Source organism: Mustela nivalis (assembly GCF_964662115.1).
Source record: "Mustela nivalis genome assembly, chromosome: 3".
Taxonomy (NCBI): Eukaryota; Metazoa; Chordata; class Mammalia; order Carnivora; family Mustelidae; genus Mustela; species Mustela nivalis.
In genome coordinates, this window is record NC_139022.1 from 86,899,964 (window position 1) to 86,924,634 (window position 24,671).

The 24,671-nt window shown below is 40.7% G+C and overlaps 1 protein-coding gene across 17 annotated transcripts in view; it reads right to left on the reverse strand.

Annotated features, from left to right (window-relative positions):
- The window catches only part of MAST4 (microtubule associated serine/threonine kinase family member 4), a 548,711-nt gene that overhangs the window by 241,319 nt on the left and 282,721 nt on the right, over window positions 1–24,671 (reverse strand). For 7 of the 17 annotated variants that reach the window (XM_082723013.1, XM_082722999.1, XM_082723015.1 and 4 more), the window contains one exon: window positions 15,572–15,607. The exons of 6 other annotated variants lie outside the window; for them this stretch is intronic. In XM_082723013.1, the coding sequence (XP_082579139.1) occupies window positions 15,572–15,607 (36 nt within the window). Of the gene's footprint in view, window positions 1–960; window positions 1,104–2,820; window positions 2,983–8,211; window positions 8,248–13,662; window positions 15,044–15,571; window positions 15,608–24,671 lie in introns of those variants that run through there. 4 more of the 17 variants (XR_014309533.1, XM_082723008.1, XM_082723012.1 and 1 more) reach the window with 4 other exon arrangements.

Here is a 24,671-nt window from a genome sequence, read left to right on the forward strand (position 1 = left end):
AAGAGTTGTGCTTACGGGTTGCGAAAAAACCAATAGGTAATATTTTGAAAACCCCAACACAACATTTTGTTGAAATTTATTTCAGCCAAGTGCAGACTTTGAATAAATGAAAGGACTTAATTGCTAAATTTCATGGTGTGTCATAGAGAAAAATACCCAAATTTCACTCTACCAAAGATTAATAGAAAAATCATAATAAAAACTCCAAATTATTTACATAGCTTAAGTAGATATCAAAGATTGCAGACATGCTCTGAGGAACACAACTAATCATCAACCCATGACCCATGCACAGCTAATTACCACCCAATACAGTGAAAACCTTCACCACCTATTCAGTTTATAATGTGGCCCTCACATCAAGGTTTTGTCATTTTTGGTTTTAATAAGAACCAGTCATGCAGGGAATTTAATTCAAAGTGCAAGCACAATTTTAACATTAAGTTGATTTCATCTCCTTTTTTTTCTCCACTTTTTCCTTTTTATTTTCAGAAGAAAGCAAACTGTGTTAATTCCTGAAATACACAACCTACAAGGGTGGCCTAGAGTTCTCTATCACCTCCACTTGTGAAATCCAACTCTCCAGCTAGAATAAAATAATAAAACCAAAGTCTTCTACAGAAAGGGCATCTTATGAAATCGCCATTTGAGTAAGCAAACTAGAGGTTAACACAAGACATCCATTTCTTGGCTTGGCCTCCTCTCTCCAAGCCCAGGAATTCCAATGAAAAAGCCAATCTCATCTAGAACTGAGGAAGCTTTTGTCATCTTGTCTAGGAAAGGTGGAAGAGCTTTCCTTGATCAACACTGCCTCGCTACTCATCTCTAGAAACCTCTCAAATAATTCCAACTTTAGTTTGACAGACTTAACTACGAAAAAGCCCTCTTGGTTAAGATTTTATGAACAGCAATTAAGAATGGACAGGTAATAGAAGATAGTCCATATTTTCTATTTCTTACCTGCTAGGTTATCTTTTGGAGATAACATCCATATCACCACCACCTCCAAAAAAAGAATGCTGGATACACACCCGTTTTTATAGCATTTCCATATTTTCCTGAAGATAATGTGACTTCACAGTTCCTTCCATGCACAGTTCACCCTTAAACAACATAGGTTTGAACTGTATGGTTCTGCTTATATGTGGATTTTTTTTTTTTTTATAAATATAGTACCATACCATAAAATGTATTTTCTCTACCTTAGGATTTTCTTATTAACAGCCTATTTTCCCTAGCTTACTTTATTATAAGAATATACCAATCTGTGTTAATTCACTGTATATATTATGGGTTAGGCTTCCCAAGCATTAGGCTGTCAGTAGTTCAATTTGGGGGGTAGTTAAAATTTATACTTCAATTTGTGACTGCAGAGGGAGTCAACACCTTTAAACACCTTGCATTAAGGGTCAACTGTACTTTAAAAAAGTGGCAAGGAGGGGCGCCTGGGTGGCTCAGTGGGTTGAACCGCTGCCTTCGGCTCAGGTCATGATCTCAGCGTCCTGGGATCGAGTCCCGCGTCGGGCTCTCTGCTTGGCGGGGAGCCTGCTTCCCTCTCTCTCTCTCTCTCTGCTTGCCTCTCCATCTACTTGTGATTTCTCTCTGTCAAATAAATAAATAAAATCTTTAAAAAAAAAAAAAAAAGTGGCAAGGAGCGCCTCGGTGGCTCAGTCAGTTAGACATCCAACCCTTTTGGCTCAGGTCATGATCTCATGGTCCTGGGATCGAGCCCCACATGGGGCTCCGTGTTCAGTGGGGATTCTGCTTAAGATTCTCTCCCTCTCCTTCTGCCGGTCCCCTTAACTTGGGAGCATGAACATGTTCTCTCTCACTCTCAAATAAATAAATACATCTTTTGAAAAAGTGGTGATACATCATCAGGTGTCTGTATCCCCATACTGGTTGGAATTTCAGTGGGAAACTGAGTCCTGCATTTGAGAAATTGAATGGCGTCCCTTTTCTATAGTATCTTAATATATACAATCTTTCCAGGAAGCAACACAGCTTTCAGTAGACTCTGAATATTTTCGGTGATGGAGGCCAGGGACAGATAGTATGGATAAACGAAATACAAATAATTTTTAAAGCTTCTAGATTGCTAGAAGCTTTACAATCTAGGAGCTTTAGAAGATAACAACTAGAAATTAATAAATGAAAACCAACATAATGTAATGCTCAATCTCTTTTTTTTTTCTGTTCAGCTGCTAACTAGAGTAACTTCATCAGGAATGCATTAAGAAAACTGTAAATCAGAGTTAGCTAGGCTCCTTTTTACCAACCTCACCACTCTCCATTCTTCCAGTCAATCAGTCAATCAATCAATCAAGGAAAGAAGACATTTATCTAAAACCAGGGCAGAAATTCCTCTCCTTCCATAAAAAATTAGGATCCTGGGTGGCTCAGAGGGTTGAAGCCTCTGCCTTAGGCTTGGGTCATGATCCCAGGGTCCTGGGATTGAGCCCTGCGTTGGGCTCCCTGCATTGGACTCTCTGATCGGCGGGGAGTCTGCTTCCGCCTCTCTGCCTGACTCTCTGCCTACTTGTGATCTCTGTCAAATAAATAAATAAAATCTTTAAAAGAAAAAAAAAAAAAAGGAATTAGGATCCTGATATGTGCCCAAAAGGCAAACACACAATTGATAAAATCAACAGCTTGAGGGGAAAATGGGGTACTAAGGATATGAGGTTACAAGTAAACTTTCAAACACTCTGCTAAACGTATTAAACCTGATAAAAATAAGGGAAAACATGCTCAGCGAGAAAATGTGACATTTTATATACTTCAAGTATAAAAGGAGAGCATTAGTTGTCTTAAAAGTACCTCAGGCAGGAGCTACTTTTTAGGGTCTCACATCTCTGTGACTTGGAGACACTGAGAAAATGACTTGGCCTTGTTAGAGATAAAGTTCTGAGCAGCGGTGTTTCCCCGAAATCCGGACCTCCATGAAAATCGTCATGCCTAGGGCTAGCTGTGAATCCAGAGCTGCAGAGAAACATGAAGAGTTCAAGAAGGCTGAGGACAGCTATGGCAAAACCTTGATTTATCCCACGCAGCTGCACAAAGTATGTCTTGCCCACAGCACCAGGTACTGAACCTTAGTGCTGCCCCAGCAACTGGGTAAATGCCCATCATCCCTCCTCTCGGGCTGCCCCTGTATGGTCTCCCAAAGCAGCCTCACCCATCTTGGCTTCCTCCCTATTCACTGCCTTGTACAGGACAATCAGATGCTAAAAGCATTGGGAACCCACCTATGAAAGCAATTCTCTACTTTCTTGCTTCATACATTCCTCAAGAAGTCAAATATATGTTATCAGGCAATTTTTCATTCCTTGAACGATTAAAAAAAAAAAAAGTTCAAACGTTCTAATTATGGCTCACACACTCCTCACTGATACGCTCCCAACCTGTCCACATCCTTTCAGTTTTGTCCTTTTTGTTCTCTATCAACGACACACACCACTGACCCAAGGAGAGTCCATGTCTCATTGAAGCTAACTATTAGTCCGTTTTAGAAAGCCAGATAATTTCCCTCTGGTGTCGGCTGTATTAACTGTCTGAGAGCTACACTTTTTATCATTGATACGGCACGTTCTTTTCTGTTTTCAATTCAACTCTCTAAAACAATGATAAAAAGCAATGAAATGCTCACATCAGTGTTGTACTGCCAAGATAGGGATGCTGCTGAAAGTCAATGTTGGCTGGCAGAAAATGGGTATGACTCACACTGTCTACACCATTCGGAAACAGAGTTCTGAGTAAATAAGGGAGCAGTTAAGCAGGAACAGTTTCACAATCTTCTCTTTGACTTCATCTAGAAGGTGCCTTAGGGGGAAAAATGTCATGGGGCACAACAGACTAGTCCCTCTTTAGGTCTTGGGAAGAAATTCTCCTTTCTTCCTTTTCCTTGGACCAGTCTTTTCTTCCTGAGATACTGTGTACTCTATAGGGCAGTGATTGGGGTTCCTGTGGAGAAGATCTCTGGATCAGTTAGGATTAGGCACAGCTGTAACTGTATATGACTGGTAACCCACATATGTGGCTTAAACAAAACAGCTTACTGCTTTCTCAGAAGCCCAGAATCCAGTGTTGGGAGTGGTGACTACCAGATGGTCAGACTCAAGAGACTTGTACCTTCCAGTTCAACCATCCTTAGTAGGTAACTCTATCCTAATGGTCTCCTCAGGGACCAATATGGGTGCAGGAGCTCTAGCCAACACAGATGCATTCCATACTGGAAGGAGGAAGTAAAAGAAAAAGGATTCCAACAAACTGTGTTATCTCTTGAGCAACTTTAACTTAGATCTCCCTGGTCAAAATGTAATACCACCGTAACTCTATCTAGCTGTGAGGTAAGAAGTCTCGTTAGGCATAGTCATTTAATTGAGCACATTACCATTGTAATAAAAATCACAGTTTTATCTGTGAACCAAAATGCAATCATGAATACCGTGCACACAGCTGGATATCTCTGTCCGTGTCTCTGCCAGTTTTCATTCTGGGCATGAGCCTTGTCTTGAGGGACTCCTTGAAGCACCTGAAGGTCCAACCTTGTTCACTAGACACCACTGCCAAGGATGGCAGTCTCCAAGTAGAAAAGAGCACACTGGTTCCGCGTGTCCTTTTGCACCTTCCCCCAAGCACCCTGACGAGGCAGGGAGAAGGTCATCAGTGCCTCCAGGCCTGCCAAGATGCCTATACCCAGCTCATCTCAACAGCATACAAGGCAGTACTCTAAAGGTACATCTTGAAAGTTAAGACACCAGATCACAGTTGTCAGAGAAACAATGTGACAAATCGTGAGAGGTTTCCAGGTCCATCCACAGAGGACCACTTCACAAGTAATGGAGCAGAAATAGCAAAAATAGTATTCATTTGCCATCATCTAAAGTGGAACTGATTGGATTTCGATAGATTACTCTAATGAGGTGTAGAGGAGAGCCTGGATGGAAAGAAAAAGGAAGAGCAAGGACCAACTCCTACTTCCTGCTGGCTTTGTTCTCTGCCAAGTACGCCCTTCCAATGCTCTCTCCCGAACAAGCAACTTGTCTTTGTTTTTCCAGTCAGAGGAGTCCAGGAAAAAGGAAGGGGACATTGCACAGACTACTACAAGCTCGAACAGGACAGTACTTCCTGGCAGGGGGAATCTGCCTTCCACATTTGAGCAGGAGGAATAAGAACAGAGGGGCTTTTTGAATTGAGCTGCACACCTCGGAAAATACTTAGTCCTAACCCTCAGTACCTGTGAATGAGACCTTTATTTGGAAATAGTGTCTTTAGAGATGATCATAAGGGTGAATCCTAACCCAATGACTATGTCCCTATGAAAGGGGAAGACTTGGACACAGGAAGAGTCATGCACACAGAGGAAAAGCCTGGTAACGATGGAAGCCAAGATCGAGGTGATGCATGTACAAGCCAGGGAGCGCCAGAGTGCCAGCCAACCACAAGGATCTGGGAGAACAGATCCTCCCTCACAGACTTCATGAGGAAACAACCCCACAGACCCCTTCATCCCTGACTTCTAGCCCCTGGAACTGTGAGATAAGACGTTTCTATTGTTTAAGCCTAAAGTTTGTTTGCGGCACTGTGTGATAGCCGCCCCAGCACACTAATACATGGGGTGACGGGATCACATCCACTCACCTCCGTGAGCCTGGAGCAAAGCTCCCTTTCTCTCAAATGTCCACACCTCAAGCTACTTGTCAAGGGCCACCGTTTTCCATGACCATCGTTTATGTAACTGAGGCCCCAAGCATGCATGTTCTATGGGGTGGTTCAGGACTATTCACTAAGACAGTGTGAGAATGAGGGGTAGCCACAGGACCCTCTACCCTAACGTGGATCACCTACCACTGTGACCAAGACAATGAGAAGTCAGACACTGCACGGTTGGATACCTATGTGTCAGAGTCTGCTGACACTATACCAAGAACTATACCAAGAGGTAACTGGCAAAGCTTCTGCAGAGACAGAAGTATCTGAGTCAAAGGAAAAAATGAGAACAAAGGACCAGCACAGAAGGCCCTATAATCACTTCTCACGATGAACAGGTTCACATATGAAAATGTATTCTCTCTGTCAATCTCTCTCAAACATATTTCTCTACTTCCATAACACCTCTCCTTTCTCTCTCTCCCCTGGCCTTTCTGTCATAGCATGGGGCTGGAAGACACTGGAAATGGAAGAGGCTGAAAAAGCTAAGCCTTTTAATAAATAGAAGTGATCTGGAGGAAGTCTCACTTCTATGCACATCCACTCTCTTTTATGGTTTCTAATGAAAAATCTAGGAACGGAATAGTATAATATACCCACCTGGTTATCAACAACTACTCAACTTGACATGTCAAAAATAAATACTGTTGAGGCCCCTGCTCCCACTCCATGATCTTGGCTCCCTTCCTTCCCTGAAGAGGTAACCACCATCACAAATTTGGTCTTTATTATTCTCATACGTGCTTTTACTCTTCTCATACATGCTTTCACACGCTACACTTCTACCACAAAAACAACCCACCTAAAATGATGGTGTTCTTTGGCCACATTACCCACTGGTTCCCTTTTTCCTCCTCTCTTTTCTTTCTTTCTCCCATCTATCAGGAGAGTAATTATCAGACAAATGTATTCAAAAGGATGGCAGGAATAACCACAAACAGCTATTTTTTATTCCTGTCAAAGAATATCTATTTTATTCACCTGTGTTACTTGTTCCCTTCCCCTACAAATCTGTGATATAACGAAATCAAGCCGGAACAATGGGAAGTACACTTTGAATAGGTATCTATTTCTGGCACTCAATTCAGATTGGTAAATGGAAGTGTACATCACTTATGCTTAAAATTCTCCTGGAGAAAAAAACTGAACGGATAAATTAGAAGTTAGGATAGTATTAAATTTATATTGCACTTCTTAAATTTATTTATTTATTTATTTTAGAGAGAGAGAGATAGAGCACGCAAGCAGAGGAGGAGGGAGACAGAATTCCAAGCAGACTCTGTGCTGAATGCAGAGCCTGACCTGGGCTCGATCCCAGGACTCTGAGGTCACGACCCGAGCTGAAATCAACAGTTGGACACTGAATGGAGTGAGCCACCCAGGCGCCCCTTGTACTTCTTTACACAGAGGACTAGAAAAACACTGAAATATTAATCAGCAACTATTTCATCACTTTTACCAGTTTCCATAAAATACTTAAATGCAAACAATGAAATAACACTGCACTAGACACAAATAAATTAAGCTGACAAGCCAACATCTATCATATTTGGAGCACATCACAGTCTTTTTTTTTTTTAAATAAAAAAAAGAATTTTATTAATATTTATTTGAGGGAAAGAGAGCACAAGTGGAGGGAGGGGCAGAGGTAGAGGAACAAGCGGACTCCCTGCTGAGCATGGAGCCCGACGTGGGGCTCAATCCCACAACCCCATGATCACAACCTCAGCCAAAGTCAGATTCCTAACTGACTGAGCCACCCAGGCACCCCGAGGAGCTCACCACATTATTAGAAGTTGAAACAACTTAATGTAGGAATTCAGGAATTGCTCAGTCAACTAAAGGGTTAGTCAATGAGAGTGTTAAGCAATGAGGGAAATAATGGATTTAAAAACACAGAAAATGGTATCTACAAATATTTGTGGCACAACTCTGATACACCAGGCATGGTTCTAGGCACCGAGGATACAGCAGGGGCCCAAACCTCCCGGCCCTAGGGAGCCTCCATTCTAGCAGGACAACGTGCAAAAAGGTACTCTAATGATACATTCTGAGCAACTCTGGGAAACCCTCCCTGATCAATGAATCACTCCACAAACCACAACATGGCTAAGGAAGGCTGCAGTGCTGGTTTCGGGGGAAATCTGAAAGAGCCCCAAGTGTTAGAGCAACACAAAGAAAAACTGTTCTACTCCCTAAATGAATATGTCATCTCTTTGTTGACTACGGGAACCTATTAAAATGTGTTGTGAGAAGTGATTTTTCTGCACATAAGAACTAAAAGCTTCCTTGAACCTAAACAAATACTGCCAACAGCTGCAGAAAAAAATGTGAGCATTTTTTAGTTTTCTGGAATGAATTACACAAAGTAAGGAAATGCCTCAGTACCTAAACAAGCATACATGACCATGAGTAACGGTCCAGCTCGTCGCTCTCCTGGCTCTTCGGTTCAAAGGCACAGAAAATGTGCCCACATTTTGAGCAGAGTACTCAGCTCACCTATGACTGGTCGAAGCTCCAGAAAGTACTTCCCTGCTGGAAGAAAAACGCGCACCAAAGAATCAATCATCATCAAGTAATGAGGAGTTTAAAAAGAGCCTGAAGAGAAACAGACCAAAATGCTTTCAGGGACTATCTTTACATGGTGAGATTATGGATGAAAACTTCTATTCTTTATACTTTTCTACTTTTCTACAAGGAAATAATGAGAAAAAATGATAAATGCTTTATGATCTGAGAATTTTCACGGCAAAATAAAATGCTACTCCATTTCTTAAATGCTAGGAGCCTTTAACACTGTAGACACCTAAAGGAAAAATTATTTAATGCATCAAAAGACACAAGTGAAAGCTACATTCGCTGCTTTTTAAACTGTCTTTCCTTTAAGTGATAAGATAAGGGGTAATTTCAAATGCGTCTTCTCCCGGCTGTATTTTCTAGTTTTATGATGGTCACCTGTGTGACTAATAGTAAGTATCATTTTCTATAAAGACCAGTTGGCTGTAACTTATTAAGATATTACAAATTATACATTATTACTCAAGCAATAGACAATAGGAATACACATATCAGCTCCTGCCATAAAAACAGTTCTTGGAAATGCCTCCAGGTTTGAATTCTTTCCCTCCTTACAAGGACACCAGGGAAGCTCAGAGAGATTACAATGCACCAACTCTTCATAAATTAGCTATCTCCACGGAACAGCAGTCCCTGGTCTTCCGCCATCACTGCTCTGTCAACATATCAACACCACGTCTGATGAGTCACTCACTGACAGGAGACGGCAACAGGGAGAAAATGGAATAGGAAGGTCTGGTTCTCAGGCCCCTATCACATTACATACATTGCAGGATTGAAGTGTTTTCTGATGATAGAAAAACAACCGAACTCAGGGCCGGCTCCCTCTTGATGACAGGTTTTTAAAGCTCATCTTCGAGCTTGCGTCTGCTCTGAACCCCATTTCCCAATCATCGGACGGTGGGTTATGAAGGCAGAGAACAATTTGTTACATCTCTGAATGCCTCCAGCGACAAGGCCAGATTCCATCAGTCTTCCAACCAACAGCCTGAAATATACAGTACTGGGCTCTTAGGTTAAGGTCAGTGCTCAGGGTCACAAACACGAGCAGAATAATTTCTACAGGGACAACAAAAAAAAAAGCCAGAGCTCTGCCCTCCTCAACAGAGTCATTTACAGAGAAGCAGGATGGCAGTGGCCCCAAGGCATGAGGCAGAGGAACCTTGGGGTTTCTGGTGGATGCATATTCAAGATACAGTACTAGCAAGCCAAAAACGAGAAGATAGCCTGAAGTATGTGAGCCGCAGCCTCACAAGTACCTACAGTCCTCAAAGCACTTCGTCACTGGCCCGTTTCCTTTCTTTTTCAGGCAGGTCTCCCAACGGCTGGCTAGAGAGATTTTTTTCAGCCTTCATTTTTTAAGGCTCCTGCTGCCAACACCTGTCTCAATTGTCATTGGCTGACCCCTAAAGATGGGCATGAGATTCCCCAATATTAACGGACCCCAAGAGAACAATTCTTTCTGTCAGCCTCACATTGGGTACGAAAGCCTTCAACTACCTGGCATTTCTTTTAATCAGTTATACTGCTTTGGGGCTCATTTCACAAAGCCATCTGGCTTTGCAAACATCAATGTAAAGACTATGAAAAAACCCACTTTTTATTGTGGCCCTGCAATGGGGAGCAATCTACTTCAAAGTATGTTAAGCTCCAAGGGTTCTGGTGTGGAAATAGCTGGCTAAGATTCTTCATTGTTCAGACATCCAAGGATCCTGGCCCTCTAGAAGATAAAAGGATTCTTCTGAAAGCACCATGTAAAGGAAAATATTTGTTCAGTCACAGTGTCCCTACAAATGTGATCTTATGCTCCATGGCTGGGTGTCTAAGAAGATGAAAATGAAGGGGCCTTAACAGATCTGGTGGAGACCCGGTCAGATAAATTAAAGGTTGGGGGACATGTGCTGTCCTAAATTGGAGAATGCTGAGGTGCACTCCTTCCTGTGAATATTCTACTCATTCTTACAACATGTTCCATACCTCAGGATGGCATTAAGGAGAAATGCTTTGATTTTTTTTTTCCTACTACTGAATACAGGTGCATTTATATATATATATATTTTTTTTTTCAACTGCAATTATATTTAAAATATCTTTATATTCTACTGCTTTGAGAGGTTCACTTTTGAAGTTTTCTATTCATACGTTTCAATAGACCTACCCCTCTCTAAGAGATTGTAAGTTGGCCTTGGAAAAATCTAATAGCAGGAGAAGATACCAATGGAGGTGGCTCTTTTTTTTTCCCTCTCTCTCTCTCTCTCCAAATAGCTATTCCGTTCATTAGAATTTGAATGGTAGCAGAAATGACAACAGAAAACTCAAGGAGACTGACATTCTAACATTTAGATGTACAAAAATAGGGGCACCTGGGTGGCTCAGTGGGTTAAGGCCTTTGCCTTCAGCTGGGGTCATGATCCCAGGGTCCTGGGATCAAGCCCTGCGTCGGGCTCTCTGCTCCGCCGGGAGCCTGTTTCCTCCCCTCTCTCTCTCTGCCTGCCTCTCTGCCTACTTGTGATCTCTCTCTCTCTCTGTCAAAAAAAAAAAAAAAAAAAAAAGTATAAAAATATCGTGGGGACTAATAACTCGGGGTCAGATTTAATGTGTCATTTTAAAAAGTCATCCTGTGACATAATTTAACTTGGAAGTTAGATGCAGCTGGCAGTACGTGTCCCCAGCTCATAAGAGGTTTCCCCAAAGCAGCAGCTTTCCTCTTTAAGGCACAGAGAGGAAGGGTCCTTGACTATTGACCCAGCAGCTTGACCTGTATAATGGAGCAGTCTCAACACAGTTCTCAAGGGGAAACGCCCTGACAGCAGAAAGGACAAGGGCTTACGTCACACTCACAGCTGATTTATAATTTCTGCCACCAGCCCAGGGACAGGGTGGGAGCTCACTCCTTAAGACATAAATCTTCTCTGATGATACTACACTTTACTAGCAACAGACCTGTTTAAAATCGAAGCAATATGGAAGTCTCACACTTTACACTGGATCTGTTGCATCAATATTTTCTTCCACCTCCCATGTGTGGAAGGTTTAACATATTCTAGCAGTAGACTAAAGCAAAATAAAGATGAGAAACTGGTGATACTCTACTTGGAGATCACTTCAGACAGTGCAAAACACATGAAAGTGATATTCAGTGAGGATAAGATTTTAACAAGAACAAGAGGATAAGATTAAATTACTCCAATGGTACATAAAGTCACATTCTGCCTTGGTCACTTGGAGGCAACCTTGGCAAATCTTAAAGTGAAAATCTGCACAAAATATTTACCTTGATTCAGGTTTAATTTCTAGTTTAAGATTTTTCCATTGTTTGAAAGTACAATATCATATAAGGTGTTCTGTTTCAATATGATCTAGATTAAGAATGCCTATTAGTTAAGGTGGGTTACGGTTTACCTCATCTCATTAGGTCCAGGAATGATATCTGCAGGCTTCGGGAATATTGCTTCGAACCCAATACCTGCGATCCTCTGGGAGCTAAGCCGCTGTTTTTTTGGGCAGCACAGGAGTACCATCACTGGCTTCACATCTTTTTGTCAAGTGCAGGGATTCCAAGTAACCCTGGTCAGTTCATTGAAATCAGCAGAGGTGATGTATTCGATACAGTGTTGCAGATGTGGGGGATTGTCCTCCTCATTCTTCCTGTCCTGATAGCATTACTCTGATTTTTCTGGTTCTTGTATCCTTCCCATGTCAGATTTCAAGGCCTCTACTCAGAGTGGCTTTGTAAACACACTGGTGATATACTGTGGGAACTGTGGTTTTTCTGGCTTCAAGAAAAAAACCTGATAAACAGTCATTCCAACCCCTGACCAGAGCCTGTGGTTTATGTTTGTTGTTTATGTGGTTTATTTATGATGGTTGTTTATATGTGTTTGACAAACACAGAGAGGGGTTCTCTATACTATTTTTATTTATCAACGTATTTATTTAAAGATTTTATTTATTTGTCAGAGAGAGAGAGTCTGCACAAGCAGAGGGAACAGCAGAGACAGAGGGAGAAGCAAGCTCTCCACTGAGCAGAGAGCCCGTTGTGGGACTCAATCCCAGACTCTGGGATCATGACCTGGGCCAAAGGCAGAGGCTTAACAGCCTGAGCCACCTAAGTGTCCCTCTCTATCCTGTTTTAAACAAATTTTCCCAAGTCTCTAGATTCAGGCAGCCCTAGAGCTACTTGAAGTCTTAACTATTTGACATTAGTTTTGAAAACAATTCCTTTATTATTAACCTTATCATATAGTTACTTACTGGCTTTTTGTTTGTTTTTTTTTACTATGCTTTTCAGTTCCTGCAATAGCCTGCATATATTTAAAAACAGGGGCGCCTGAGTGGCTCAGTGGGTTAAAGCATCTGCTTTTGGCTCAGGTCATGATCCCAGGGTCCTGGGATAGAGCCCCCAACAGGCTCCCTGCTCAGCAGGAAGCCTGTTTCTCCCTCTCCCACTCACCCTGCTTGTGTTCCCTCTCTTGCTGTGTATCTCTCTGTCAAATAAATAAATAAAAATCCTAAAAATAAATAAAAAACAAATTTGTCTTAAAATTAACAATGTAGAATTTATATCCATGATTGTATTTAAAATATAGTCCAATGATATCTTTTTAAGTTTATGTTTGTCAACTGTCAGTGTTGATCCTGATTAACACTTGAGGACAGAAAACAGAATCTGAGTGGATTAAAATACAGTCTCTTTGGCAACACCAGAAACATGATAAGCCTTTTATTTAGCACTGTTTATATCACTTGTTACCTATGACAGAACAAGATCCGGGGCTTGGGGCTTTTGGTAGGCTCAACTTGTTCAGTGGCTTCTAAGTACCATTTCCTCTGTCCCTGAAATTTCTGCTAGGGCCCTGCAGAAGACATTCCTTCAATTTGGTTTATCTGACATGAACAGCTCCACCCCTGTACACACTGTTGAAAGCATCCTTGAGCTTTAGCACAAAACAAAACCAAACAAATCCATTCTGAAACCAACAAAATGTTCCCTACCCCAATCATGGCTGCCGGTTATACTCCTGAAAGAGTCTGGTTGACCGTTAGTGGAAAGGAGTATTAGAGGCCAAAAGGCAGGGACATGAAGTGTCTGCAGGATGGCACTGGATCTATGAACTGGATGGCAGCTGGGAGCTAGCTGTTCAGTACCTTTAGAACAGAAGAGAAAAATTCCACTTGGCTATCTATGATTTAATAAAGATTCAAAGTTCACATAGATGGTTTAAATTTAACTCTAACTAAACTAAGTCCTTTTTTTGGTCTCAGTGTGAATAATTTAAATGAATTCCCTCTCTCTTTTCTAAATTACTGTCTTTAATATTCATACACATGCCCCAAATTGCCATACCAATTAATTTATTTGAATTATAATACCATTAAAATTACGAAGAATCTCATTTTTTAAAAACATAATTGTTTTTTGTCCAAGTATTTCATTCAATGATAATCACAATACATTAATTATTTTACCATCTCATTTTTGGCTACAAAACTAATGGTTTTTTCTAATTAATTAATGAAACATGGGCGGACTCTACATGGGGAAATCCCTTTGCTTTCATAAGCAAAATACAGACCTTGTATGTGTTTGTATATATATTTTTCTGTAAGACAACATTACTATTATTTTTATCACATGCACTTTTAATGGTTATATTTCAAATCCCCTTAGAAAAACACAAAGTTATTTAGTGTTTTAATATTATAAGTAAAGTTTCCAAAAAAGCAACTGAGAATATCAGTGAACACAATTAAGTTATTATCACAGTAACATAAAGTTGAGAAGTATCAAAAACATGTAAAATATTAGACAAGTTTACCCAAAATTTCAGGTGTGACAGTTTCTTAGGTCAAGATTATTTAAGGTTTAGAAGAATGAAATCATAAAAGATCACAAGATACATGGTTTGTTATGCCCGTCCACAGTTCTTTCTTTATATTATTTAGCTAGCCATCAACCAATCCAAGTCTGAGTATATTTTATAGGTTGGCACATAAACAGAAATACAAAGTATTACAAGGTCACAGTCACTGAGGGCATTCATTACTGGAGCTTTAATGCAATAATCTACTTTCTGGATAGATTTCAACCATGGCATGCCTGTAACCCCCATTTCTCCATTTTGAGGTAATTATACAATTATCACAGACACAAAGTAAAATCACATTTAAAGAATCAAAAGTCACTGGGTGTGGTGAAAAAATAATGAATACTGTTTTTCTGAAAATAAATTAATTTATAAAGAAAAGAATCAAAAGTCACAAAAGAAACAGATCCTCAGTTTATCAAAAAATATTTTCCAATTAGTAATACCAAGTGACAAGATCCCCAAACTGAGAATTACTAATTTAATTCTATTTATTATATGTTGTTATATGACCTTTTATATTCAAAACATTTAAGATAAAATTCTCCAACTTTAAGTTTTAAATTTAAGTATGGAAAAAACAAATGGCTAAAAACAACAATGAAAACTATGAGAAGACCAGTGAAGGACAACTTACCAGACATTACAACTCCCTAGAAAGCCACTGCATTCAAAACAGAATGGTGTTGGCACAGAAATGGATAGGGATCAGAATACAGAGTCCAGAAATAGATTCAAATATATATGGCATCCTTATATGTGGCAAGATAACATTTCAATCCCATGATAAAGGTTCTTGTAATAACTATAAACTAATAAAGACAGAATCCTACTTTATATCATGTACAAAACTTAAAAATTGCAGGCAGATTTGAAGGTTTTAAAAACTGGGGAGAAAACAGAGGAAAATATTTATATGACCTTGAGATACACACACGACCCTGAACAAAACAGATTATCTCAGAAGCAATAAAGAAAAAGACAGACATATTTGATTAAATAATAATTAACAATTTTCATGTGGCAAAAGACATCCCACACGGAGAGAAGAATGATAAAGATATATTTGCACACATATAACCAGGATTAACATTTCTAAAACACAGTAACTCTCAGAAAATACAAAAAAAAACACATTACCAAGCAGAAAAATGGGCAGTGGAAATGAAGATGAAGTGAAGAAAAGAGAAATTCATATGGATAATAAACATGTGAAAATATTCTCAACATCAACAGTAGTGGGAAAAAGGTAAATGAATGATCAGGGACAATTAGATTGGTAAGAATTAAAAGGAGCAATGACATCTAATGCTGATGAGAATGTGGGAAATGGGCACTCTTACGCATAAATATCATTTGCTATTCCTCTGAGGAAAATAATTAGTTTTATCTGTTAAAATTAAAAATACACATACCGTTTGACCAAGCAATTCCACTTCTGGGAATCTATCCTATAGAAGAAAAAAAAAAGGACCAGTACGTAAGGACACAGGTACAAAGATGTTTACTGCAGCATTGTTTTTTGTGTGGCAGAGGAAGATGGGGGCTTGGAAATCGCATAACGCCCAGGATGGGAGAAACAGTTAAATGAAATGTGATATATCGATAATATGCAATTATTTCAAAGAACAGGATAAATTGGTAGATGCTAACTTGGAGGTAATGAAAGCAAACTGGTAAGGTAAGAAAAGCAAACTGAAGTGCCATAATCCCATTCTTAAAATGGCAGCCACAGCAGCAACAGAACAGCATGTGTGATGCACTCACATGTACATGAAGGAAGGCACGGAGGAACACAGACCAGATTAACACCTACCTACGGATCGAAGTGGAATCAGGGATTAGAAGGGAGAAGGATTGTGCTCGCTTCGGCAGCACATATACTAGAAGGGAGAAGGATTACTCACTTTCTCTTAGTGTATTTCTGTGCTGTTTCACTAGTGGCTAAGGGCACCATGATACTCTTAAAATTTTCAAAAATATATTTAAGAAACAATTATTAACTCTTATTAGCGGTAGTAGAGCCGTATTTCCAGACATTCATCCTCAGTGAAACAGTAGCAAATAACTATTCCTTTCTTTGATTATGCCAGTCAACACAGTATCCATGTTTAATTGCTTGCCCAGTCACCATTCCATCTCTCTCCCATATGTCTGTTAGCATGTGGTTTGGGTGGGTCAGACTCCCAGGGACACCTGAATGGTCTAAGGTAATTCTGTAGACAAGAAACACAATTGGAGCCGCTTCTAGAATTTTAATTTTCTAGTAGTCACATTTTAAAAAATTAAAAAAAAAAAAAAACCCGCATGGAAATATTTCCAATTATGTACTTGCATTCTAACTCAATAAATCCCCAAATACTACTGTTTCAACATATACTTAACATACAAATTATTAATTAGCTATTCCACATTCTTATTTCATATCTCAATTTAGACAAGCTGTATTTCAAGAGCTCAATAGCCGTATGTGGCTAGTGGCTACCGTACGGGATAACATGAGTCCAAGCTAATGGAAGAATTGTTTTAATGTTACCATATTCAAGGGGGACATATAATTTAAGATGGCACACTTAAAAAACACACACAACTCATCATGACAGAAGAAGAAATATCTTCTTGTGACGAGAATGCATAAGAAAAAATTAACCCTGAAAACTCCTGGCAGCCATGTGTGACCTATGAAGGAAAGCTCAAATGGGATGAAGGAGAAAATGGGTCCTGTGTCAACAATGAACCTTAGGATCAACCCCTGCCAGGATCATGGCCCATTTAGTTACATGAGCTGGTAAAGTTCATTTATTTTTTTCAGCCACTTTGAGTGAACTTTTCTTTATGACCTGCAATCAAAAGTATCCCAACTGAAGGGTGCCTGGGTGGCTTAGTTGGTTAAGCATCTGCCTCCAGCTCAGGTCATAATCCCAGGGTCCTGGGATTGAGTCCTCCAGCAGGCTCCCTGCTCACCAGGGAGCCTACTTCTTCCTCTACCCTTGCTTCCCTGTTCTTGATCTCTCTCTCCCACTCTCTTTCTCAAATAAATAAATAAAATCTTAAAAAAAAAAAAGTATCCCAATTGATATTCATCTATGGCCAACACCATATCTAAACAAATAATCTCCTCTTAAGCAAATTAACTCAGATGTTCAACATTTCTTCCATTTATCTGCAGTCAAGCCATGTTTTTGTTAAACTAGCTTTATTTGGTAACATTTTTAGATATCTTTTGGAAATACCTGAAGATTTCCACAGACTAATTCCTCATCATCCAGAATAACTGTCCATGGTTATTACCCAACAGAGTAGTTCTCCTCCAGACAATACAGACAAAAGGAGCCAAAGAAACCTATCAGTTTCACTCTCACTCTACTCTCTTTTCTAGTCCTTCCTCCCCAGACCAGGGTTCCCCAACTTGAACACTATTGACATTTTGGGGAGATAAGACTTTGTTGGAGACTGTGATTTCCCTGAACATTGTAGAATGTTTAGCAGCATCCCACTAGATAATAAAAGAAATCCCACTCTCCCAGTAGTTGCAACAATCAAAAATGTCACTAGGCATTGTCAAATATCCTCTTTGTGGACAAAAATTGCCCCTGGCTGAGAACTACTGTTCTAGATCAACCACCAGTTCAAGTGCACAAGTAACCTTCATTGTTCTGTTAGACTGAGTCATTGTAGAAAATATTAAAGTTTGTTCCCTGTATTACAAGCTTTCCATAAACACATGAGGTTCTAGAATCCCATCTGTTCATGTCTTCCTCCTCCCTTTCCAACTATGCTGACCCTGAGCTCTCCATTATATTCTTCATTCTAGAAGAAATGCACCTACTTCCCTCTAACTTCAGCTTGAAATAATTACTTGACTGGCTTCCAGAACAAACCACCCAACCATTTTTCTTGGGCTTCTCTGAGGGGATTTTTCTTATGAAATATTTGCTCGCTCATTTATAGTCATTCATTCCTCAATTCAGACTCTGCCAACTATGCCTCCCCGCTCCTCCATCAGTCCATGTTGGCGGGCAACTCCGCCCCTGTCTCTCCACACTGTAATACCCCACATTTTATCCTCCCTAATCCATCTCTAAGACTACAGTTTCACTGTAACCACCACTGGAAAACTTCACAGCTTCTCAAACTGATCTACAAAGTTAATTCAATTCCAGTAAAAATCTCAACAGGTTTTTTGTTTTTGTAGAAATTGACCAAATGATTCAAAAATTAAAGAACCTAGAAGAGCCAATAAAATTTAGGGAAAAAAATCAAGATGGAGAATGAACACTATTTAATATTTAAACTTAGTATAAAGCCACAATAATCAACACAATGTGGTATTGGTATAAAGACAAATAGATCAATGAGAAAGAATGTAGTCTATTAAAAAGACACATACAAATAAAGACAACTGACTTCCAACAAGGATTAAAAAACAATTCAGGGGAGAAAGAATGATCTGTTCAACAAATGGTGCTACAACAATTAGATACCTACATGCAGGAACATGAACGTCAATCCATATTTCACCCATACACAGACTGAACTCAAAGGGGATCGCTTAAATTCATGACTGTAAAATTCAGGACTATAAACATTCTAGAAAAACAACAGGAGAAAAGCTTTGTGATCTGGGTTAGGCAAAGATGGTTAACCATGTTCATTGAAAGGACAAACTGATAACACAGACTTCATCAAAGTTAAAAACATCTGTTCATTATCAATGCTGTAAAGAGACTGGAAACACAAGCCACAAGTTGGGAGAAAATTTACCAATCATACATCACAGTGTTATCTATAATGGCCCAAAACTATCAGCAACCCTAATGTCCATTAACAAATGGATGGATAATCAAACTATGGATAATCAAACTGTACCCATTCAATACGACATTATTTAACAATAAAAAGTAATTCACAGATGAATCTCCTAATAACCAAGCTGAGTGGAAACAAAACAAAATAAAAAACGGTACAAACAGTATCGTTGCATTTATTGAAAATTTTAGAAAATGCAAACTACCCTTTAGGGATGGAAAATATTAAAAACTGCCTGATTTGGCATGGTGGTGGGAGGTGGAGGGAGTCCTAACAGACCAGTAAGAGGAAACTTCTGGGCAAGACTGTTTCATTCCCTTGATGAGGTGGTGGTTTCACAGGTGTATGACAAAGTTTATGAAATTGTGCACTTTAAGTGCAGTTTACTGGATGCGAATTGTTCTTGCATAAAGCTGTTTGTTTCTTTTTCCTTTTTAAAGGTGTTGGCAGGGTGGGGCACTGTTAGCTGTTGGGGAAAACATTAGCTGCTAGATTACATAGGGCTCTACTGCCATTAGCGCTGCTGTAACTGGGTCATGCTACATGGAATTTCATGAGAAGAAGCTTTTCTGGTGTGTTTTGCGTGCTTGTTTCACACGGTTTTAAATTCTTCTGCAGAGTAATACAAATGAAATCCATTTCATTGACTACTTAACATCATACAGCTTAGGTGATGTTAAATGGGAGCCTACAGGTTTGTGCTGGACAGAGAGAGAGATCTGACAGAGCCTCAAGAAGTACCACTGTTCACTACCTTTACTATAATTCCTCTTTTAAGTTATCTCCCCAAACAACAACCACCATGACTGTTCCTCCTGTGGTTTTCAAGATAAGTCTGACCAACACCTCTCAGAAAAAGGGAAAGAAAAATGAGAATAAACTAAGTGGCCTGAATTCTCAAAGATAATAATTAAGTAACATGCTTTAACCAGATGTTTGATGACAGTGTTTTTCCCTGCAATTCTATCAGGATCAACTGCATTTACATACAAATTGATAATACCTTAGAATCCCACCTGAAAACAAAAACAAAAACAAAAACAAAAACCAACCCTGTTCCCCTAAGACATAAAACCCATGTACTAATCTACTAATTCCTTTTTGGTATGTGATGTCAAGTGCATTTTAAAAATTAGACTCCATTGCCTCCAAATGCTTCTTTAATCCACAAGGAGTGGTTTTAGCATTTAAACTAATCTATCCTAGACATAAAAAAAACCTTCTGCTTATTCTCCCAGATAATTGATTCTTGATTTGTTAAGATACTAAACACTATGCTTTATACCCTGAAATGCCAAACCCCTGGTGATCTCACTCATGTGCCCCATGCAGAGCAAATACCACTTAGTGCCTCAGCACAGAGGCCAAGGGGAGCTAAGAAAAGAACACACCCCCGCTTTGTCCTGCTGCCAGCTTAGAGGGATGGTCCCCACTGTCCCTGCATTAAACATTACCCTATGCTCTGCAGCAGCTACAGAAGCAAGTCAGATGGTGCCAACTTCTCAAAGCAAATACCCTTTTCAGTTCTTGGAACATGAAAATAAACCCCAAAGATAAGCTCTGCTCAAAACTGGCCTAAGGAAAGGTACAGACCACCCCCGACAGTCACAGGAAAAGACAGCACTGGAAAATCAGGGTCTAGTAAGAGACTGGCACCCAGGGCTAATGCCATTCCCGTGTTAATCCCATCGATTTGGATGACACACAGAAGTTAGAAATCACTTTTCCTATACAATAGAGAGCACAAAGCATAGGCCAAAGTAATATTTTCTAACAGAACAAGAACACTTTTCACAGAAACATTTACAAAATAGGCAACTATTTCTTGAAAGATTTTATAGTTATAGAATAAAGGCATTTCAAAATCTTTCCCTCAATATAATATGCATATTTGAATTTATTATGATTACAAACTTCATTTAAAAAAAATAAAAATTTAACCTTTTTTGGCAGCTCAAATAGATGTCACCTATTCCACATGCAAGTAAAATTCATAGAACAGGGGCACATGGGTGGCTCAGTGGGTTAAAGCCTCTGCCTTTGGCTCAGGTCATGATCTCAGGGTCCTGGGATAGAGCCCCACGTCAGGCTCTCTGCTCAGCAGCGAGCCTGCTTCCCACCCCCCCCACCCTCTGCCTGCTTCTCTGCCTACTTGTGATCTCTGTCAAAGAAATAAATAAAATCTTTAAAAAAAAATTAATAGAACACCCTTAAGGAAACTCTTCCCCCTCATTAGAGAACTCTCTGCATAGGATTTTCTTATGGTACTACTCAAAAGTTATCTGGGTGGTGTTTGAGGTAAAGCAGAGCCCAGAAGGCCATGGGAGGAGATGTGTCCAGCTGCTGGCATGTTCTATGGTCTCATCTTATATTCCACAACCTGAGCGCGCAGACGCCCTCTAACTCATCCAAGGAGAGGGGACTTTATCAAACAAAATGTGAGAAGTCAATGCACATGTATTCAGATGAAAGAAACGACCCACCAGGATTCTCAGAGGGTGAGAATTGCAGAAAAACAAAGAGGGAATCCTCAAATACTTCTTCCCAGCTATGGAGGTTGGACAGTCAGCTGCCACAAAGAGTAAAAGGGCAGGGAGCTGAATTCTCTGGCTGCTTAACCAATTGAGCCACCCAGGCGTCCCTCAAGCACACTCTTAAAAAGGAAAGGCTGCTTTCCAATCCCTGGAGGCAGGAACCCTAAATTCTGGTCACAGTTCACAGTCAAGGAACTAGGCTAAGCACAAGGAAATCTCCAATCCTTTGTGTTGTTAGTTCCACACTTCTCAAATAAAGGTTTGTCCAGTCAGAGTTCTGTTCAAGTTTCTTCCAGGTATGAAATTCTGACTAAAATTTTTGGTATGGACATAAATAATAGCCCGCTTCATTTTCCTCAACACCTGTCTACCCCAAAACACAATTTTAAGAACTGAACTGTATAGTATGCTGAGAAAAAGGATAGGCAGGTCTAGGGTGAGGGCTTATTCTGGAAGAGGGATCACTGAGCACAAAGAGTTCCCTCATAGCCTGATGACACAGAGCCAGAACATGTGTGGAGTCCGTCCCCACAGCACACCTAGAAATCTCCTGTTACCAGGTTTGACCATCATGGGATGCAAGGGAAAGGTCTACCCAAGGCTCTTGGGCCAAACGCCCTCTTAAAAACTTCACCATTGACAAAAGCTGAGAAAATCCCAGCTCCTCAGAAAATGCTCTGCAAATGATCCGGCTTTAAAGGAATTTTCCCAGCCTATTTTGCAGTCTTTGTTCTAACTCTAGAGAACAAAAATAAGAGATGGGGGAGGGGATGGCACAGGGAGGGCTTCACTCACTGCTGGTACTCTTTATTTTACAGAACACGTACATAGCACTTAAAGTAGGCCACACACTGTTGTAAACACTTTACAAATATTAGTTGATTTAATTCTCAAGACACTCCCCATTTTACAAATGAGGAAGCAAAGACACCTAGAGGCTCAGTGACCTTCTGAAAGTCACAGCACTAGTTAAATGGCAGAAGTAGGATTGAAATCCAGGCAGTGTGTGTGGCTCCTCAGCCCATGCTCTGAAATGCCCACTGAGGAACAGACCTGAAAAGGTGGCTTTTAGTGAGAAACCAGAGGCAATCACTCACCAGCCTGGGGGTTTGCTGTACAAGCCTACACAAGCCTCTCAGAGTGAGGAGTGCTCACTGAAAAACTCTCCAAATTCCTGCTTGATTCGTTTTTGTTAAAGAGTTTCTAGCAAAGATGAAGTAGAGAACTTATCCTCTGGCTTAGGGGCATCCAGAAATCCACTTTGCCACCATACAGGCCCTGAAGCTCTAACACTTCTCACCATGGGGAGGTGGGGGGGGGCATTTTAGGCTCACATGGAGAACCGGGTGAAGGTCTGACAGCCTCCACCCCCAACACGCCCAGATTCTAATCTGCACTCCCAGGTGTGTTTGGAAATGCAGGTGTATTTTGAGAACCCTCCCGAGGGGACCTAGCCCTTCTTGCCTTGGGGCAAAATTAAGGTTTCCCTACAATTTTCTAAGGTCAGAGGATCAATCCGACTTTGCTTCCACCTGGCAGGTCCCTCCCCAGCTCCCTTCGCAGAAGATGAGGACAGGCAGAATAAAGGCCGCTGCCAACACAGGCCAAATACCAAACCAGCTCTTCGATGAATATATAAATGCAATTGACATTCTTTCACAGGCTGCAGTCCTCTCTTTACTCTCAGGATATATTACACCATTCTCTTTTGATATAAACATGCCACTTTAAATGCTAATTCGGATGCAACACTCAATTTCTTCTTCGTTTTGTTTCTGGGTTTCTAACATTAAAAATGACACTGGACTTCCATTCAGCTTTGACAAGAGATATTGTGAGTTTTCGCTTCCGTATCTATGGGGGCGGGAGGGAAGAAAGTACTAAAAAGGAAGCTAATTTATTTTAAAATGCATCCAAATAACAAATGTGGTTTACACAGCCTTTGGTGTGCTTGGATTAAGCCCTTTCCCTCCATTTCAGGAAATGTTGCCCTCACCTTGCTGAAAATCTCACAAAAATATATTGCAACTCCATTGTGAAATGAAGGTGATTCCCTCTCCTTGCAGTCTAGACTGAAACTACTCATTTTACTCAAACTACTTTTTCTGAACACTGTTTAGAAAGTCAAGGGAGTACGCTCTGGCTGAAATACAACCAGTGGGAAAATAAGCCTTCTTTTCAGAAAACAGACATTTCTACACATGCCAAGCACATCGTCCCAAGCCTATTAAATTACACGGAGGGCCACTTCCCAGCTGGTCTCAAAACGAGAAATTCCATCCTAACCCTGTACCTTCAGTTCAATATATCTACAGTGAGACAAGCCACCTTCTACGTCCAGCAGGCCCAGTTCCACCCAGAACCTTTCGACAACCCTCAAGGTCCTCTGCCTCCATTGTCCTGACCACCCTCTGACAACACTCTCCCTCTGCTGCTGACTCATCTCCCATCCATTTCCTGCCCTGCCCCAGAGAGTCAAAATTAGAAAGAAGGGAAGTCAGTCTGCCACTCATTCCTATGTTCATTAACTTACACGTGGGGCAGAAGAGTTCTGGAAGGCTGCTCCCCTATCTGGTGGCCTCCTGTCCCACCCGCCCAGGAGACGAATTCCAGTAAAGAACTGTTTGCCTCCGTGCTAAACTCGGCACACGGACCTGCGGCCCAAAGCTATGCACAAGTCCATGAGACACCGAAGAGAAAACATCTCCGAGCTCTAACTGAATGGATTTCTGGTACGAGGACGTCTGGCACTGTGGCAGGTATATTTAAGAGGTCTGCCTTCTCTGTACATGGGGAGGTGGGTTTCCTAGGAGACCTGAAACAGCTGGATGCCAGCAGACAGCTAGCTACAGGTGCCACACCCACCCCTGCTAGCCCCCAGCTGCCTCCTGAACATGGAGATAGCAGACAGAAAGCGTGAATGGAGAGGGGACAAGACTCCAGGGAGAGGAACAATTACTGGATACAACAAGTACTGTTGCTACATCAGGAAATTATTAAAATAAGCCAAGACTCCTAAGATGTCTTTTAGGCATTTCCATCCTCCCAAAGATTGCTGGGCATGCAGAAACACACTTTTTCAGGACCTTTGTGCATACCAGGAGCGGCATCTGCTTGGGTTTCAACTGCTGGATGCTGCTTTAAAAGGTGTCTAGGCAAAGACCTGGCCAAG